The sequence below is a fragment of the Lissotriton helveticus genome, chromosome 3_1 (assembly GCF_964261635.1).
Source record: "Lissotriton helveticus chromosome 3_1, aLisHel1.1, whole genome shotgun sequence".
In the NCBI taxonomy this organism is placed as follows: Eukaryota; Metazoa; Chordata; class Amphibia; order Caudata; family Salamandridae; genus Lissotriton; species Lissotriton helveticus.
This window is the reverse complement of record NC_136061.1, coordinates 1,653,833,927-1,653,854,082: the sequence shown is the minus strand read 5'-3', so window position 1 is coordinate 1,653,854,082 and position 20,156 is coordinate 1,653,833,927. Positions and strand designations below refer to the sequence as shown.

The 20,156-nt window shown below is 50.3% G+C and overlaps 1 protein-coding gene across 1 annotated transcript in view; it reads right to left on the bottom strand.

The window, feature by feature from the left end:
- The window catches only part of LMLN (leishmanolysin like peptidase), a 319,237-nt gene that overhangs the window by 167,837 nt on the left and 131,244 nt on the right, over window positions 1-20,156 (bottom strand). The window contains exons 7-8 of the mRNA XM_078682424.1: window positions 9,654-9,759; window positions 7,605-7,699 (exon numbers count right to left, since the gene is read on the bottom strand). Of these exons, the coding sequence (XP_078538550.1) occupies window positions 7,605-7,699; window positions 9,654-9,759 (201 nt within the window). The remainder of the gene's footprint in view (window positions 1-7,604; window positions 7,700-9,653; window positions 9,760-20,156) is intronic.

Sequence of the window (20,156 nt, the reverse complement as noted above, 5' to 3'; positions counted from 1 at the left end):
AATTTTCCATTGTTCTCTATACTTTTTTTTTTTTTAAATCTCTTTATTGAGCAAAAGAAGCAATCCACGTGTGTACAATGAGCAATGATATAGGCACCTAACAGGTCCCATTTGTAGCAGTTATCAGTAAACCAACAATCGTACACAGGGTAATGGCAAAGAAGCATGACATAATACAAAATTTCCTTATTGCTTGCAATGAAGACATAAGTTTGACATGAGAGGAAATGAAATCTCTGAAAGAACCTAAAATCAAACAATAAATCGTAATTGTGAGTACGTGAGAGCAGAGGGGTGGACCAAAAAGCACAAGAAGTATGTAACGTAGTGGACATTGAGCAAGCGGTGGCAATCAGTATAGCAAATGGCAGCAGCACCAGCCGCAGCAGGCAACAACTCAGGAGGGAGTCGCCCTCAAGCGTGTAGTGGTCATTAATCAAATCCATACATACATCACGCAGACTGGTCCAGCGTAGCGCCCCCGTGCCCAGCCAAAAACGCGGTCAAGTATCGGGCACCCGAGAGCGACCAGGCAGGCGGGCACAGCGACCCAACACTGAGCAGCCTAGCCCACACCCTCCGGAACAATGGAGGCAATCGATCGAGCCTGTGTCTCTTGAGTTAGCTTCGCAATGTATGTGCGGTATGGTCCCCAAATGTCCAATGGCCGGGATGCAGAGGGAAGCTGCCCAGAGTATTCAGCACTGTTAACATTGCAATGGGCCAGGCTGCGGAGCCAAGCATGCACAGTAGGGGGTCGTCTAGCACACCAGTGCAATGCTATCTCCCGCTTGGCCAGTAAAAAACAAATGGCTGCAAGCTTACGGAGTGGGCGACGAAAGTTGACCACATAGCCAAGCAGCGCTATTTCTGGAGTAGGCACCAATGGCAATCCCAAAATGTCTCCCAGGATCTTATGGACCTGGAGCCAATAGTCTTGTAGAAGTGGGCAGGTTCAGGACAGATGGGCAAAGTCGGCCTGCAGAGCATTACATTTGGGGCAGGAATGTGGTCTGTTTGCATCAATTTTGTGAGCAAGAGCCGGAGTGTGGTACACCCGTCTCAGAAACTTAAAATGTATGCGTTTGTGCCTGCTATTTATTGACACTTCTCTGGTGGCAGCGCAGCACGCCGCCCATTGATAATCAGTAATCTGGGTACCAAGGTCGCCTTCCCACGCGGCTCGCACCGCTGCATCCGAAGTGGGAAGCGAGGCCAAGCAGATTTTGTAGAGTTTCGAGACCACATGTGATCCCGTCTCAGATTGGATTATGTATGTAAGCATGGCAGCGTCCTCGGGGGGAAGCGGGAATGTGTGAAACTCAGCACGCAGCATGGATCTAATCCTAGTCAAAGTGAAAGAATCCATTAAAGTTCGGTCTTGGAACCTCTGGTCCTCAGTCAAGGAGAAAGCATGGCCATCTGGGAAAAGATCCCCGACTGTGGTCAGTTGGAATTTGGAGAGGGTGCGACGAACCACCGGGTCGCCAGTGATGGGGAGCCAGTGAGAGTTAGGCAACGGAAGTGCAGGGGAATACAACTGATCGATACTTAACATCAGTCTCAGCTTCTCCCAGGCCCAGCATGTGGTGGAGACAGTTTGTATATCTTGAGGATCTCGGGGAATTCCACGGGGAAGAAGAGACTGAAGGGCCACTGGTAATGCCATGTCTGCCTCTGTCCGCAGATGAATTCTAGCGTCCGGGTGAAACCAGGAATGGGCATACGAGCATTGCGCAACTAGATAATAAAGGAAGAAATCAGGCACTCCGAATCCGCCGCGCTCATAAGGGAGCGTCAATGTACGCCAAGCTACCCGGGGGGTTTTACCGCCCCACACCAAGCGTAGTAAGGCAGATCGAAGTTGAGTAAAAAAGACCCCCGTGAGTGGGATAGGGATATTGTTATATAAATATAAAAACCGAGGAAGGACAATCATTTTAAGAATGGCAATCCGGCCAGCCATTGACAAGGGAAGACGGATCCAACGCTCCGTGTTGTCTTCCAGGAAGTCTAGTGCACGGCCGTAATTTAAACGAACAATGGACACCGTGTCTAAATGGACATGGATTCCCAGGTATTTCACGGAGTCTGTGTTCCACTCAAGAGGAAAAGTGCTCGACCACTGTGAGGTGGCTGGGGTAAGCGGAAAAATTACAGACTTGTGCCAGTTGACACGAAGGCCCGAAAATTCGCCGAATCTGGTTATTCCCAGCAATAAGGGCTCCAGATTCGTTCGAGGAGTACGGACATACAATATCGTGTTGTTGTCTCCAGGGAGACCAGGAGAGGGCCAGTGCGAACCTGGAGCACTCTGTGGAGGTGTTCCTCCTGAAGATGACACACCAGAGGGTCCATAGCCAGGATGAACAACAAAGGGGACAATGGGCATCCCTGACGGGTGCCACGGGAAAGAGAGAAGTTCGCGGTGATAGTGCCGTTTAAACGGATCCGGGGAGTCGGTGCTGTATACAGCAGTTCGACCGTTGTCACAAACAGTTCCGGCATGCCCATGCGACGCATGACCGATAAGAAGAAGGGCAATTCTAAAGTGTCGAATGCTTTTTTGGTGTCTGAGAACACCGCTGCAGCTGGGGTGCCCGGGTCAATTCTGTGCAGAACAGAGTACAGTGTGCGCAAATTTAGAGAGGTGGACCTGTGTGGAACAAAACCAGATTGGGCAGGGGAGATAATGGATCCCATCAGTAGGGACAGTCGGATCGCCAGGACTTTAGCTAAAATCTTGTGGTCTAAGTTCAATAAAGATAAGGGTCTGTAGGAACTGCATAGGGAGGTGTCGCGGTCAGGCTTGGGAAGAAGAACAATCACCGCTTCCCTGAGTGTGGGAGGGAGAACGCCAGATTCAAGGGCATCAGCTTAGACCTCTACCAGTTTCGGCACCAACTCTTCTTTATATTCCTTATAGAAATCAGCCGAGTATCCGTCAAGACCCGGGGCTGAGGAGCTGCGCAGTGAATCAATGGCCTCGACTATACGGTCAGGGGTTATGGGCATGGCTAAAAAGTCTTGCATATATTTTTCGAGGTATACCATGGCGATCTCATTTATGTAAGGGCCGGGGTCGCGCTGTCCGTCTGCCAACTAGGAAGTGTATAAAGTTTTGTAGTAATGCAAGAAAGTGTCTCAGACAGCAGGTGTGGAGTAGTGTCGTGTGCCCTGCGCGTCCACAATCTCTGTGATATAGGCTGCTTGGTGGGGAGGACGGAGCATCTGTGCAAGTAGCCTGCCCGGTCTCTCTCCCTCGCCATATTGACGTGCCGTGTAGTGTTTACCCAAAAATTGCAGCTCCCTGTCAGCAGCGTCCCTGAACTCCATCAGAAATGTCAGTCGTCTGGCCTCTTTTGATTGCGATGGAGAAGCAATAAGGTCTCTCTCTATTGTAGAAAGCTCACCCTCAATGCGGGACAGTGTAGAACGTATATCCCGCAGGGCCCCCACATGTTTGGCAATGCATGTCCCGCGAATGATGGCCTTGAAACCCTCCCAGAGTGTAGCCCAGGAGTTCACAGAGCCCGTGTTGATGTCAAAGTACTCGTCAATGGCTCCGCGGATCTCTTCCTTAAAGACTGGGTCTTGCAGGGCTCTGCCCGGGAACCGCCACTGCCTTTCATAGCCACCCAGTCTAGGAATCAGCAGAGTCAAAGTGACAGGAAAGTGATCGGACAGCATACGCGGCAGAGTGGAGAGACCTTCCACCCATCCAGCGACACCGGGGGAGAGAAGCCATTAATCAATTCTAGTGCTAGTATTGTAGAAGCCAGAATGATGTGTATACTCAGGGGCGTCAGGATGCAGTCGGGCTTCTATGTCGATAAGGGAAAAGTGTGTGCAAATCTCTGCGAGGACTGAACGGGCCTGACTCTTGCAATCCGGGGAAGGGGAGGTGCTGTCTCTGCCCGGGGTCAGTAGAAAGTTAAAATCACCCCCCATCACTAACAGGTCAATGTCCGAGTGAAGCAGCAGCAGTTGTAGGTCATGGAAGAAAGTGGGGGAATCCACATTAGGACCATATACCCCAACCAGCGTAATCTTGTACCCAAACAGCACGCCAGAAACCAGCACATAGCGGCCTTCAGCATCTGTCGCACTACTAGTAAACACAAAGGGAACACGCTTGTGCACAAAGACAGCAACTCCCCTGGAATAGCTGCTGTAATTCGAGAATATTCTATGCTTGCCCCAGCCCTGAGCCATCGAAGAGGCGTCTGTCTGCGCTAAATGTGTTTCTTGCAAAAAAAGCACATCGCCTTGTAACGTGCCGCATAGTTCAATACCTGTTTGCGCTTACGCGTGTTGTTTAATCCACGGACATTCCATGACATAAGCGTGAGCCTAGACGGGCCAGACTGCAAACCTAGCCTGGCCATAGCGCTGCATCTGAAAGAAAGGCAGTCCCGCTAGCATCAAACAATCCACTCCCAGGAGCTCCATCATTATTCACAATAAAAAAGGACCAAACAAAAAACACAATCCCCGCCCACCACCCACCACCCAGCCTCCCTCTGACCCCAGAGAGGCAAACCCCAAACAAGCTCTGACACGAGGTACAAAAACGAACATGAAATAGCAATGACCTCAAACGATAAGGCAAAGCACAGATCAAAACCCCAAAGAAGGAAAACATTAAGGCATACGCCATAGGGGGTGGCAACACCACTCCATGCGGGCGCACCAATCAAGGCGACCAGAGTCGTAGGTATAGTTGAACAGGCGTCAGAGAAATAGGAAACCATGTCAAATCACTAGGACACCGGGCCGGGCGTAGCAATGGGTCAGTGAAGATCGAGCAACAAAGATCGTTCATCCCTGGCCAGTCTCAGCAAAGAGATCTGCACTGGACTGCGTATCAGTCCGGGCCGGGGAACGCGTCGCGGATCCAGAAGCCGTTGGTGAGCCCTGCCGCTTGTAACCGTGACAGAACTCTTGAGCCTCCGTGGGGGTGTAAAAGATGCGGAATCTCCCGTTCACCTCAACTTTCAAGCGGGCCGGATACAACATTCCATATTTCAAGCCAAGATTGCGCAGTGTTGCTTTGACCCCATTATATTTGCGGCGGGCTTCTTGCACCATAAGTGTGAAATCCGGTTAGAAGGATAGGACGCTACCCTGCCAGCGCACCTCGCCGGCTTCACGGGCAGCGCGAAGTGCAGCGTCCCGATCCCGGAAATTCATGATTCTGGCGATTATAGGTCGCGGAGGCTGACCAGAGCGAGGTTTAGGGCCTAAAGACCGATGTGCACGCTCAACGACAAATCCAGACGTAAAGGTGTCTCTGCCGAACAGTTCTATAAGGAGGTGTTCAACAAAAGTGTCAAAATGACCCGTCGCTGTCGTCTCCGCCACACCAAGAATTCGTAGATTGTTTCGTCGACCACGTGCTTCCAAGTCCTCATTTTTTATGACCACATCTTTGAGAATTTTTTCTACCCTTTCCAGACGTTTAAGTGCTTTGGCGGCACTGTCCTCTCCATCAGAAATCCTGGATTCGGCCAAGTCCAGTCTCCTGTCGTGGGCCTGCACTGTGGTGCCCATGTCCGCAATTTTCTTTTCTAGGCCATCGAAGCGGGTGTCAAGTGCCTTGAAGCCTGCGCGCATCTCGCTCATCATGGTGGCAACCATGGCGGCAGTGTCGCCCATGCCCGCAGAGCCAGAGGCCCCATTGGATGAGCCGGGCGGAGGATCCGTGGCGAGGAGAGACGTTTTATCAAAGCTCAATTTGCGTTGATTCGGGTCTCTCTTCCCCATGGTCAGGGCAGCTAGTGCGGCGACGGCGCCCAAATAAGAGTGGGGAGGCGCAGACGGCTCAGTAGGACGTGCCAGGGCAGAACCAGGCCTCAGATAAAGGCACGACCACTGCGCACCGCGATGGACTGGGGGGTGCAGTACTCGAGTGGCCGCATGTGAAATCAGCTCCCCCCCCCCAGTCGTCGGTCTCATCAAAGAGCAGGGCCTTCCTGTTCCAAGTTTTGCTGCGCAGTGAAGGAAGCTGTGGCCAGAACTGTATGGAAGTGCCCCCTTCCGAGTGCAGTGTAGGAGAGCAGGTGGACGCCGCGGGCCGCCACGCCCGTGTGCTAGGCGGGGCCGCCTATGGGGAGAGGCAGAGCGCCACGGCGTCCCAGCCGCCACCACCCCCAGCCCCAGTCGCCACCGGGCGGACAGCCCCGCTCCCCACCCTAGCCCCTCAGCAGGCCCGAAAATCGAGGCCCAGGCTCCAGCGCGCGGCCAGGCCCAAACGCCACAACCACGCCCCGGAGACCGGCACCCCCCCCCCCCCCCAAGAGCCCACGAGGGACCGGCGGCAAGCATGTGCGTCCTGACCCCGCGTGCGGCGGGACGGAGGCTCGGCCGCCGAGCGCCGCGCCGCCCTTACCCGTCTCTCCTGCGCAGTTAGGGAAGATGGCGGCAAGGCCCGATCGGCCCGTATTCCCATCCGCCTGTAGCACCGCGGCGGGCCCCTCCCGCAGCCTATGGAGCCGCCCAGCTGGTCACGGCAATGTACACATTCGGAGCGGCAGCAGTGTGGGGTCGGGAGACAACGGGTCACATGGATGAGATCGCCTTAGGCCGCCCGCATGGAGGAGCTTCACTCAGAAGCGGCCATCACGCTCGCCTCTGTGGCCACGCCCCCTGTTCTCTATACCGACTGTCCTCCGGTATTCTCGGGGCACACACATAGACCACATAAGAATGACTTTGGTCTTTGAAGGCTATTCCTGAGAAGGTATCTGTGCCTGCAGTAGCGACATTAACAGTACACTCTGAGGCACCACCTGTGAGGCCCTCGTCATAAGGATGGCACCAGAGGCATTTCTTGAGGGATAGCCTGGGGTCAAATGATGCAGAGAGCAGACCTACCAGTGATAATCCACACGGAGCCCCTAAAAGACCAATTGGCCCAGTGACACACCTCAGGAGACGATAGTTTGTCTAACCAATGTCACCATGGTGTAGAGGAATTGAGCAGCATCATTTAGAATCAAAAAAGAAAAGGTTGAATGTAAGACTGGCACAGGCCTGGTGGGGGGCACCAGAGATGTTCGCTGTTCAGGCGGCATGATGTCAAACAGCTCAGAAGAGAACTCCATCAGAGGTTGAGTGTGCAAAAGTGACCTACATCTAGACCCCGAACAACGTAGAGAGGTGCAGTTATCCTTCCTACTCTTCTTGCGTTTCCTCTTCTTTTCCTTAGAGAATTTAGAAGACGTCAAGAAACCCATCTACGTGGTCAATCCCAACCTCGCCCTGGCAACTAGCCAGATGATGGATGCATAAGTGGGCCATAATAAGTTTGGCCTTACACTCCTTAATGGCCCGGCCGTATTTGTTGCACAACGTTGATGCTTCCCCAGAGCATCCTAGGCAGATCTTTGAGAGGGGCGCAGCTTCTGGTCCCAAGATGGAGACAGTGTCACCTGCCTGTGGAGGAGTGCGGTAAAAGGTTTCCGGGCTCAGTATTCTGCTTGGAAATATTCAAAAGGAGAGGAATCTGCAGGTAGAAGTATCCATCAGAAATAAAACAAATATACATTTTCCTAACTAATGGAACAGAACAACACTGTAGCCAGTACATTCAATTAAAATACCTGTCATTAAATGGTGGCAATCCATTAGGAAGTCTTGCTGTCAAAGGGTTTCCATTGTCATCATAGTAGAAAGCAAAAAGACCTGCAGAAAACCCCTTCAAAAGAAAGCATTTAGAAAAGTGTTACGGCATGCTTTTTACTCTCAAGAAACACAATTTAAATTGAATACCTCATATGTTTCACCAGAAAAGTATGTGAAATGCTTTCATAGCCATGCAGAACTAACATTTGTAACTGCATAATTAACCCTTTTAACTACTTGGCAAAGTATGTACTCTCTGAAATGTGAAAAAATTACAGAAACAGTCAGAAAGTCCCAAGTTGAATCCTAAGTGTGGCTATGTGGTTATCATGCCAGTGGGGCCACGCACTTTTATATTCGTTTGAATCTGCTGGCTTGAAACTGCCCTCTTTAATATAAGGCAGGCCTGAAGTCGTATGAAGGCCAAGAGAAGAAAAGACGATGGAGACTAAGCAGCATTCACTAGCAAGAGGGCTGTCGGGAACACCTGGTTTGAAACCAAAGCACTAATCCTGGATGAAAAATGTTTAAAACGTCTGCAGTAGACATTAGTGCGGTGAAAGAGCTGCCGAACTGCCTCAAATTTCCATCCAAAGTCAGTCAAGCACCACAGACTGAGTTAGACATCAGAAACTCCAGTCTTTAATCCACCTGACCATCCCTGACAATAAGTTCCCTTTTGAGAAACGAACACAGTAAGCCCAACTTCCTCCAGCTGTCAGGAAAGGGACTTGCATCATTTTCAGGGTTAACTGATTTCAGAGACAGAGAAGGAACCCTAACCACAGAGAATAGAAAAGGAACACTCCCAAAGACCAGAAGAAACATGCGTCTCCTTACAAGGTTTCTGACACAATGAGAAGCAAAAAAATATTTGAAGGGGTTTTCCTACACAAGTCAGCCTGAAATACACACTCTGCGTCACCCCCAAAAAGAGAGATGACATAGTGTAAGGGGTGGACAGCACAGAGTAGCTCCGTAACACCAGTCTGGGCCTATTAAAAGGTCACAGCTGGTAAAGGTAAGTCACTCGAGTGGACGCGGGATAAGTTAAAATTAAGGAAAACTTTGAAAGAATTTGCCATGACCCCCGACGGAACATGGCTACTTGATTAATGTCTCATACTAATATTTGTGATTCACAATTATGATTTGTAAACACCTGGCTAGCAATGTTACTTACCATTTGATATTTGCAAATACAACATTTGTATTTACTCATCCAAAACCAATGGCGTTTTCCACACCTGGACTTTCAATTGGATCTCTCTCTGAAAATCCATAGAGAATAAAGAGTGGACTATGCTAGATATCGTTCCCGCTCCATGTCCTTCAGACCTCCCTAATGAGTCCCCTCCATCTTTGAGGGTCCTCTTTGGTGGGGACACTTGTCCGGACAATGGTAATCAGAGATGCAGGCTATGTGGACGCTATATGGCTCAATGTGTACCTCCTTCTTATCTCACGAAATGACATTTCTCTGGAAAAATAAAATACTTACTGCCAGAAAACAGAAGATAAATACTGCTGATGCCCAAAGACGTCAAGCGCAGAACTAAAACAAAAGGATTAGAAATATTTTTCTACAAAAAAAGCCTCTGTATTTCAAGATCTTGTTAACAAGAGGCAGACAATTTTTTTTTGAGAAACCGTCACTGACAGGGCATGATGGGATACTAGTGGTATGTGCGGCATTGGTTTTCTAGCCTCTTGAGACTGTATCCTATCTAGCGCTCACAAAAATGCTGAGGGTTCTTATTGTCACTAGTCCTAATTCAATTACATATTAAATTAAATTTGCTTTTTTTTTTTTTAAAAGAAAAATAAACAACAGACCAACATTGCCTTCAATAAGCTGTTAAATTAGTGTAACTTTACAGGGGGGAAAAGTGCTTTTCTAGAGAAAATACGATATTCTTATTGTATAAAGTACTCTGGGATCCTGCACGTGGGTGGGACAATAAGGTGCTTGTGATTATTAAAGGAGATGCACAGAAAGGGAATACCGTTTTTAACAGAAAACTTACCAAAGCATGAATAATTTCATGCTTCACTGTGGACAACATGCCGACAAACTCCTGAGGTTGAGTAGAGATCATGTTTGGGCATAAATTAGCATATCCTGCTATTGGTCTGAAAAACAGAAAAATAAATACTGATTTCAAAACATTGGCCACAAAGGAGCCTACACATTTAATACATCTGCATTAATGCGGAGACAAAGCAAAAGTATCAAAATGTTACTTACCTGTTACAATTGCGTATGGACATGTTCTCTACACCCTAGACCTTACATCTTCTTCAGCTGCTGTGTGAAGAATGTGTTTTTTATTTTGTGATATTGAAATGCTTGAAAAAGACATACCACTCAAAATCATGTAAGGAAAATGATAGTTTGAAAGATACTCATGCGGGAAAGAGATTATTTTGGGTAAGCACGTTTTTAATAGCTTTAATAGCCTTGTTGGAATTATACACAGACTTTCATGGTAAGAGAACCATACCAAGGGAGGAGCATCGAATGCAAAGACAGCATAAGGTAACAGCAGTCAACAAATTAAATTACTTGAAACTCCAAGTTACAGTTAACATATAGCGCTTGAAGAAGGTGAAACCTGATTTTCAGGAGCGAGGTTTACAATTCTATAGCAGAGATACACAATGCAGCAGCTACTGATGTTTATTTTTAGGTGCCAATGGCCTCCAAAAATAGACTGCCATACACACACACATTATGCTGCTTTTGCACCATGAAGCAAATCTGATGTGACCAACTATCTCTCAATCTGCGTCACAGCCCTACTAGCATAAGCAACCACCCAGGCCTCGTTTATGTCAGCACAGAAATTAAGACTTTTGGTGTATTGTCTCCGACGAGGCCCTAATTCAACCAATGACTAAGATCAGAAAATAAACCCTACATTTAATCTCAATTCTCCATGATTGGTATCAAACTCTGTTGAAGCTGTGCAAATCTGTGGGATTATGGAAAATGTTTTTGAAAAAAAGAACCTAAAAAATTGGAAATACCTATTAAAGACACAATTTTCCGTTTCATATAAAATAAATGGTGTCAAAAGAGGAACGAAAACACAACGACAGTTAGCAGGCCCGTACAGAGGAATCTCAAAGTGTCACTTTACGGCAGGAGCCCTGCTCCAGAACTCCGCAATGTACTGCAGCCCTGCCAAGTATCATGCATCAGGCGTGACTTACGCATTTCAGTGTGGTGTTCCGCAACACTGCACTGAAATGCATTGCAACACTGCACTGAAATGCGATTGTCACGCATTTGAATGCCACTGACTCGTGTACCCGCACTGAAGTAATTGGCCCCGCCAGGCTGCTAGAGCGCTACTACTGTAGCGTCAATCAGCCATCCATTTTCACAGTCATGTCAGAGTTAGAACCTCAAGTACTAGTCCCTTGTTAACTGTTCTGAAATTACTAGGGAGACCTACAGCTTGTTTATTAATGTAATGTACACATCCACGAGATAGGAATACACACAGGTAATCTTCCCTTCCCCATTACAGGCCTCTATCATTCTTACAAAAACTGGAATAGAATGCCAAGGGCATTTCCGTGTAAACGGCCACACAGACCCCTGCAGAACTTGAAAAACAGAGCAGAGTAAAAGATAATAAACAAGTGACATTCGGGCCATCTCTAGAGGCCTTAGCCTGGAACACAGGGTCAGTCAGATGTACTCTGATGATTAGCATTTTATTTCCTAATTACTTTAATAGTCTCTCTGGTAAGGCAGTTGTCTGTGGAGAGTTGCCCTGTACAACTGTATAGTACAGACAGGGAATGCAGAACTTGTCTTTATATTTGTCCTAGCCTCTAACACACATCAGAATTTCAGAGTACGTGTTTTCTTGTAAGCCTCTGTTGCGGGACAAACTGCATAATGCACAAGTTAGTTACCTTCAGTAACGGATATATCTGTAAGAAACAGTAGTTAGTATTAGATTCCTTACCTTAGAATATCCCCAGGCGTGAGACTGGATCCGGAAAATTTTGCGTAGCAGTACCCCTGCGCGTCGGTAGGCGTCGTCTGCGGCTCCGGGTCCGTCTTCGGCGCCGTTGTCGCTGGGATGACGTCATCGTAGTACTTAGATGCTGCCCTCGCGCGCTGACGTCAGAAACGCAGAGCCATGATAAAAACCAACACTGGTGCCATAAAAACTAGGGCCCTGAAAGGGGATGACCTTAACCCTAGATATCGGTTCGCAGAACGGGGAGGATGGGTGGGGCGGTAAGGAATCTAATACTAACTACTGTTTCTTACAGATATATTGTTACCGAAGGTAAGTAACTTGTGCATCTGAAAGAAACGGGTTAGTATTAGATTGCTTACCTTAGAATAGATACCCCAGCAGTACCAACCCCGGTGGTGGTTCTGCGAACCAATGATCACACCAGAAAGTCCTGGAGAACGGAACGGACGAAAAAGCCATCTCTCCGGACTTGGCTGTCCAGGCAGTAGTGTCTTGCGAACGTGTGCAGTGAGGCCCACGTAGCTGCCTGACAGATGTCCTGCAAGGGGACTCCCCAACCCGGGGCAGTAGTAGCCGCCGTGGCCCGAGTGGAATGGGCACGTAGCCCCACAGGAGGCTCCTTTTTAGCTAAAGAGTAACAAGCCTTGATGCACAAGACCACCCATCGAGAAATGGTCCGTTTGTGCACCGCCCGTCCCTTCTTAGTGCCCAGGTAACCAACAAAGGAGTTGGTCATTCACCCGGAACTGGCGTGTGCGATCCAGATAATATGAGAGCACATGTTTTGGGTCCAGACGGTGGAGCCTCTCTTCCTCTTTCGAGGGATGCGGTGGCGGAAAGAAGGTGGGCAAGGGGATGGACTGACCGATGTGGAAGGCTGTGACTACCTTGGGCAGGAAAGAGGGTCGCGTTCGCAACACAACTTTGTCCCGATGGACAGAAAGGAAGGGAGGTTGAGAAGAAAGAGCCTGGAGCTCACTCACTCTCCTGGCAGAGGTGATGGCAACCAGGAATGCAGTCTTGAGAGTAAGGAGATGAAGAGGACAGTTATGAAGTGGCTCGAAGGGAGCGCACATCAGATAAGTCAGAACAAGGTTTAAGTCCCACTGAGGCATCACGAAAGGAACAGGAGGAAACATATGAGTGTTGCCCTTCAAAAACCTATTTACAACCGGGGACCTGAACAAAGAGGGATGATCAGGGAGCCTTAAGAAGGCGGAAATGGCAGAGAGGTAGCCCTTTAGAGTGCCCAGAGCAGAGCCCTGCTGGGCAAGAGAAAGAAGAAAGAGGAGAACCTCTGAAAGAGGGGCAAAAAGGGGATCCACAGCCTTTGCTGTGCACCATACCACAAATTTGTTCCACCTGCAGGCGTGTACCGATTTTGTGGAGGGACGCCTGGCTGCCAGAATCACATTACAGACTTCAGGAGGCAAGTCAAATGGCCTCAACTGCCGCCGCTCAATCTCCACGCATGTAAGTGGAGACTGGACAGGTTCGGGTGGAGGACCGTCCCCTACTGCTGCGACAGAAGGTCCTCCTGAAGAGGCAGACGAATCGGGGGATCGACTGACATGCTGAGTAGCTCTGGATACCAGTATCTTCGAGCCCAGTCCGGAGCCACAAGGATGACTTGGGCCCAGTCGCGCCTGATCTTCTTCAGCACTCTGGGCAAAAGTGGTATAGGCGGAAAGGCGTACAACAAACCGCAACTCCGCCCGCGATGAAAAGCGTCTCCGAGCGAGTGCCGCCTTGGAAATTCCAACACGCAGAACTGATGATATTGCACGTTCTCTTCTGTGGCGAATAGATCTAACCAAGGCTCTCCCCACTGCTGAAAGAGGCCTTGCGCCACGTCCGAGTTCAGACGCCCTTCATGATCCATCATGCACCGACGGCTGAGTTCGTCCGCCCTGGCGTTCAGGGAACCTGCCAGGTGTTCAACCACCAGGGTCACGCCCTGATGTTCCAGCCACTGCCAGAGGCGCAGAGCCTCCTGGCAAAGGGTCCACGACCCCACCCCACCCTGTTTGTTGCAGTACCACATGGCGGTGGTTTTGTCCTTGAACACCTGCACTAAACTCCCCCGGACAGAGGGGAGGAATGCCTTCAGTGCAAGCCGGATCGCCCGTAGCTCCAGAAGGTTTATGTGGAGCCGGGACTCCGCCGGAGACCAGAGGCCTCTGATCTCCGCCTCTCCCATGTGCCCCCCCCCCCAGCCCTGGAGGGACGCGCCAGTCACAACTACGTGCTCCGGGTGGGGTAGGGAGAGGGATCTGCCGCTGACTCAATCGCGGTCCGTGAGCCACCACTGCAACTGTCTTGCAGTGCCCTCCGAGATCAAGACATGGTCGGACAAGTTGCCCTGATGCTGGGCCCACTGAAACTTCAGGTCCCACTGCTGAGCCCGCATCCGCCACCTGGCGTGATGCACCTGAAGGATGCAGGAGGCCATCAGTCCCAGAAGCCGCAGCGTCAACCTGACCGAGATTCGGGATAAAGGCTGAAAGATCGAAATCAGAGCCTGAATATCCCGAAACCGCTATTCGGGAGGATAAACCCTAAACTGCGCCGAGTCTAGAACCGCTCCAATGAAGAGGAGCTTCTGAGAGGGACACAGGTGTGACTTCGGCACATTGATGGGGAACCCCAGCAGGTGCAGGAGGTCGGCCGTAGTCTGATAGGGCATAGGCCCCCTTTGCCCTTCTTGGGTACCAGAAAGTAGTGGGAGTAATCAGAGCCTGAATATCCCGAACCCGCTGTTCGGGAGGATAAACCAGAAACTGTGCCGAGTCTAGAACCGCTCCGATGAAGAGGAGCTTCTGAGAGGGACACAGGTGCGACTTCGGCACATTGATAGAGAACCCCAGCAGGTGCAGGAGGTCGGCCGTAGTCTGGAGGTGGCTGACGACTGTCTGGGGCGAGCCTGCTTTTAACAACCAGTCGTCGAGTTAGGGGAAGACTGACACCTCCGACCTGCACAGATGAGCTGCGACCACCGCCATCACTTTCGTGAACACCCGTGGGGCGCTGGTAAGGCCAAAGGTGAGCACGGTAAACTGAAAGTGCTCGTGGCATACCGTGAACCGCAGGTAACGCCGCTGTGCCGGCAGGACGGGGATGTGGACATAGACGTCCTGCAAGTCCAACGCTACCATCCAGTCTCCTGGGTCTAGGGCAGCTAAGACCTGAGCCAAAGACAGCATCTTTAACTTCTCCTTCCGGAGGAAGGCGTTGACGTTCTGGAGGTCCAAGATAGGGCGTAGGCCCCCTTTGCCTTTCTTGGGAACCAGAAAGTAGTGGAAGTAACAACCACACCCTACTTCTGGCCCAGGAACGCGCTCGATGGACCCCTTGGCCAAGAGGGCCGTAACTCCCTCTTGCAGAAGTTGCAAGTGATCCCCGACAGGCAGTGGTACTGCGGTGGCATGGCTGGAGGGGTCGCCTCGAAGGGTAGGGAGTAGCCCCTTCGGACGATTAGCAGCACCCACCTGTCCCAAGTGATGGAGGTGATGGCGAACCCTGCCCCCCACTGGCATCAAATGGGCCTGAAAGCTCTGACTAAGAAGGCTTTGAGGCGGATGCTGCGGGGGTGGATGTGGACTGGCAGCACCGTTGTGCCCAGTTACCGCCGCGACGGTAACCACGTCCGCCACCGTGCTGAATGTTAGTCTGCGGCCCGTGGCTGGCAGGACGTGTGGGAGTACCCCTTCCGTGGCCACGAAAGGACCGCTGGGCAGAAGATTGCTGGCGCGGGGCCGACAGGCCGAAGGACTTGGCCGTAGCCCTGGAGTCCTTGAAGCGTTCTATCGCATGGTCTGCCTTGCCACCGAAGAGGTGGCTGCCATCGAACGGCATGTCCTTAAGGGTGTTTTGGACATCGGACGAAAAGTTGGCGGACCTCAGCCAGGTGTGGCAGCGAACCGCCACAGACGTGGAAATCGCTCTTCCTAGTGAGTCTGTGGTATCCAGTCCACATCTAATAGAGTACCGCGCTGCGTCTCTTCCCTCCGCAAGGGCTTCCCTCCGCAAGAGCTTGAGCGAGTTTTGCTCGGGCTCCCTCCGGGCACTCAGGCAGCACGGCCGCAACCGTATCCCACAGAGAGTGGTTGTAACGGCCCAAGAGGCACGCGGTGTTGACTGACCGCAACCCCAAACTAAGGGAGGAGAACATCCTCTTTCCGAACTGTTCATACCTCTTGGATTCCCGATCTGGTGGTGCCGTCGGCAATGCGGATTGGGAGGTAGAGGCCTGGATAACCAGACTCTCGGGAGTGGGGTGGGTGGACAAGAAACTAGGGTCGCCCGGAGCTGGGCGGTGGCGCCTAGCGACGTTCCTATCTACAGGCGGACCTGTAGTGGGCCTGGACCAAGTGCCCAACAGGACGTCCGTGAGAGCCTCATTAAACGGCAGTAGAGGCTCTGGTGAGCTTACCTGCGGTTTAAGGACCTCTGTGAGGAAGTTGGACCTCACTGTAGCGACGGGGAGCTCAAGAGCCAAGGCCTTGGCTGCCCTCATCAGCACCACACTATAAGCTGCCCCCTCCTCCTTAGCCACGGTAGGAGGGGAGACAAAACCAGTGTCTGGGGAGGTATCCAGGCCACTGGCTTCCCCTAGTTCCTGTGTCCAGACCTCATATGACTGGCACCCACCTGCCAGGGGGTCCTCAGACCCCCCCCAGTCACCCTCGTCGTCCATGTCCTGAAATTCAGGAATAAAGGATGGACCCAGATGCTCGAAAAATTCCTCTTCGACCGGCGTCGAATGCGGCGTAGAGCGACGCCGCTCCGATGCCGGATCCGGACCAAGGTTCGGACCAGGGACGGCGTCATCCGAGGACGGCGCCGGGGGTGACACCCTAGGGGTCGACGCCGGCGGGGTCGTAAGGTCGACCGGCGGCGACCGAGATCCTGTGGGGCCGACGGCGCCGGGGCCGAAGCACCCAACGGCGCCGGGGCCGAAGCACCCGGCCCGCTTGGGCTCCCAGTCGGGTCCGCTGGGTCCAAAGGCACCGCGGAAAACGATGAAGGACAGAGCGACCTCATGGCCATGAGGAAGGCGTCGATCTCCTCCGGCGTCGCGTTCTGCCCAGGGACCAGCGGGTATGGAGCAGGCCGCTACGCCTGCGGCTCTGGCGGAGCCGCGTGGGCGGTGTCACCCGAACCCCCGGCCGTGTTGCGGGAGTGTCGGGAGGAGTCAGAAGAGCGATGTCGCCTCTTCGACTTCTTCTGCCTCTTACCTGAGGACTTGGAGCCCGACGAGTGGTGTTGACTCGCCGAGCTGTGATGACTCCGGCCCCGTGACAGGTCCCTCGACCTCCTTCCGGACCGGGACCTCGAGCGGCGAGGGGCCGACTGCCAGAGCTCGAGGAACTTGCGGGACCGCTCCCGCCTAGCCTTCGACATCAAGGCCCGGCAGTCGGGGCACGACTTGTCATCGTGGTCGGGCCCCAGGCAATGTAGGCACCGGCGGTAGGGGTCGGTAACCGACATCAGTCGGTTGCAGTTGGCACAGGGCTTGAACCCAGGAATCCCTACCGGCACCGATGGAGTCGTAGACTCGAAACGGATCCAAAAAGGATCGAAAAAGCTTAGTCAAAAAGTGACTAAAGGGTACCACTTTCTCCAGACCTGCGCTTGCTGGCACAGAAAAAAGAAGAACTGACGTCAGCGCGCGAGGGCGGCGTCTAAGTACTCCGACAACGTCATCCCGGCGCTAACGACGACGGACACGGAGCCGCAGACGACGCCTACCGACGCGCAGGGGTACTGCTACGCAAAATTTTCCGGATCCAGTCTGACGCCTGGGGATATTCTAAGGTAAGGAATCTAATACTAACCTGTTTCTTTCAGATATAGAAAACTTTTTAAAGGACAGAGCACATGCACCGAGTCCTGATTAGCAGGGTGCAGGTCATTTCAGAGCCAATACACCAGTGCGTAGTAGGCTAAATGGGGGCAAAAAGTGGGGGTGAATCTGAGAAAACGCCGGTTTCCTTACAATCCTTGTTCTCTTTTCTCATTCTCATTGCTTGCTGTGGAAGTAGTAGAGTAATAATCTCTGTATCTATTCTAACCTTGTCAATTTTCGATTTCATTGAGATCAGGAAGGGCTTGAAATATCTTGCTGTGATAAGAATCTCGGTGAATTGCTCCTTGATTTGTAAAGTGATCTATGTGACCTCTTCATATCATAAAAAGAGTCTGCTAAGACTAGCTGGAGCGTAACTGCTTCTGAAAGGTTCATCTCCTTCAACTCATGCTTTCACCGGACCCATCATAGTACCGCTTGTAGAGCTCTTTATGTTAGACTTAGCTTGTCCTCTCAGTGACCTGTCTGTGGTCTGTCACTACGGATCTTCAATACATTAATGTACTGCTCATGTGGAATCACATAGGAGGTACAATAAGGGTACTGTGGAAGCAAACATGCACAGAAGAAGGGAGATTGGTCTGGCTATACAATATTGAATGGTTTGATGGGGAATACACCAAGAGATACACATGTGTGGTGCTTGCATCAACACTGCTCTAAAGTACTGGATGATCTGTGCAGGCATGGATGTCAATTTGTCACTTGACATTTTAGCAAATCTTTCAGAAGAGAGTTAACATTTAGAAGCTAACCAGCTAGGCATGGGTAGATTAATATCTCAATATTCTCAATCACTGCCATGCATTTGGGGAAAAGATGAGGAGATTAATTTTACACCAAAATACAGAACAATATTATGTTAAGCAGATTTGTAGCGAGGGTAACCTGCCGCTGAAATCGTCTTTGTAGTTGTTCTATGTGAAACTCAAGAAGGTAATGTGTTTAACTGAGGTAGGGATGTAAACCTTGAAGGTATATTAAGCACACCCATCCCACTTACTTCAGAGTGAATAGATCTTATGTAGAGCCAACACCCTGAACTTTTCTACACCCATTTTTCTGTGGTTCAGAAGCTCAGAATGGTTTCGACTTCTTATTTTTGAACCTTCTTTCTTTCAACAAAGTAAAAGGTGTAAAAAGCGTTGTCATTTTTGGGATCAGAGCACTCTTTCTACTATAAACTTGTTTTGAAAATACACTTTTTGAACAAGCTGGTCTACATCATGTATGTCTTTTGGAGGGTGGGATATAGGGGTACTGGATTTCAGTTTAAATCTGATAATACCCAATAGGAACCCATTGGTCAAAAAATGTCAAAGCTGTTTTTACCTATTCCCACTGATTTTTCAAACACATGTATGCCTGCACCTGCAGCACTTGGACACAAAAAGGAAGTTAAAGAACAGCAAGGGCTTGCAACAGAGGGCAGATGTAAATAGTGCGGAGAAGGCAGCGGTGAGACTTCGTTCAAGGACCTCACCCTACCAGCAACAGAACAATGAGTGCAGGGCAGTGATAATGCCAGTGTCACATGCAGCACATAAGTGCACCACTCTAGCAGCTGTATATCTTCGTTTTTCACAAACTTTTTTGTAGCTTTCAGTTACCACAGATGAAAAACCAAATAGTAAAAAATTGTGAAGCATTTCATGGAGTAGGTTTAAAACACACACATGTATATCAGCAGCAGGTCTAGAATCTACTTATTGTGAAAAGTGCCACATGATGCATTGTGAAGCGAAGATACCCACAAAACATAAGGTATTCTCCCGCAACGGTTTTCCTTTGCAGGTAGATCCGCTGGCACAGCTCTCTGACGTCAATACAGAGAACAAAGTAATTTCCACTTAGCAATGTGATTTGCTTGTTCTACATACTACTCGAAAGAGACATCCAATTTAAAAGGCTGTCTGGAATTCCTGCAGTAGGGCTATAGACAAAGAAAGGCGGGACTGAGGTCTGAAGGGTACAGTAATACAGAGTGATGAAAAAGGAAAAGACAGAGTTCTGGGCAGGATGCATTTGGCTAAGGCCTTCCTTGGATGAAGAAGAAAGGTAGGTCTTTGGAAGAGGGAGGAAAAAAGCAACAGGACAGCCTGACGCACAGCATCCCAATGGTAGAAATAATACAAGGTGTATCCAGTTCTGGGGATAGTGAAGAGGCACCCAAACATTCACTGTACGTGTTGTGTATAAAATAAGCCTGCAGGGGTTAAATGAGGTCCTTCTTTTACATCTCTTTTGCAGCCTGCTTGCAGATGGCTCACTCAGAGGATCTTTCATTCCTTTTGTCCCAGTTGTTCTTTTTAGCTGTTAGCAAGTGTCCGAGGGTCACATGAAATATAACTAGGAACATCCATAACGGAATATCCATCCATCAGCAGATCAAAGTCACAGCTAATATTTTGTAATTAAAAAAAAATCATGAAGATCTGTGACACCGTGGCAAATGATTGTCAACTATCTCCACACCCACCAATGCACACTGATCCACCACATTCATTGCTCATCTAATTCAATCCAATTCCAGAAGAGGAAATATCTGAGCTAGCCTCAAGGATAAACAAAAATCTACCTGCCATTGGAACCATGCTTCACATCTTGTATAGAAAAAGTCTTCTCTTGCCTGATCTTTGACGTAGCCACTATGATGA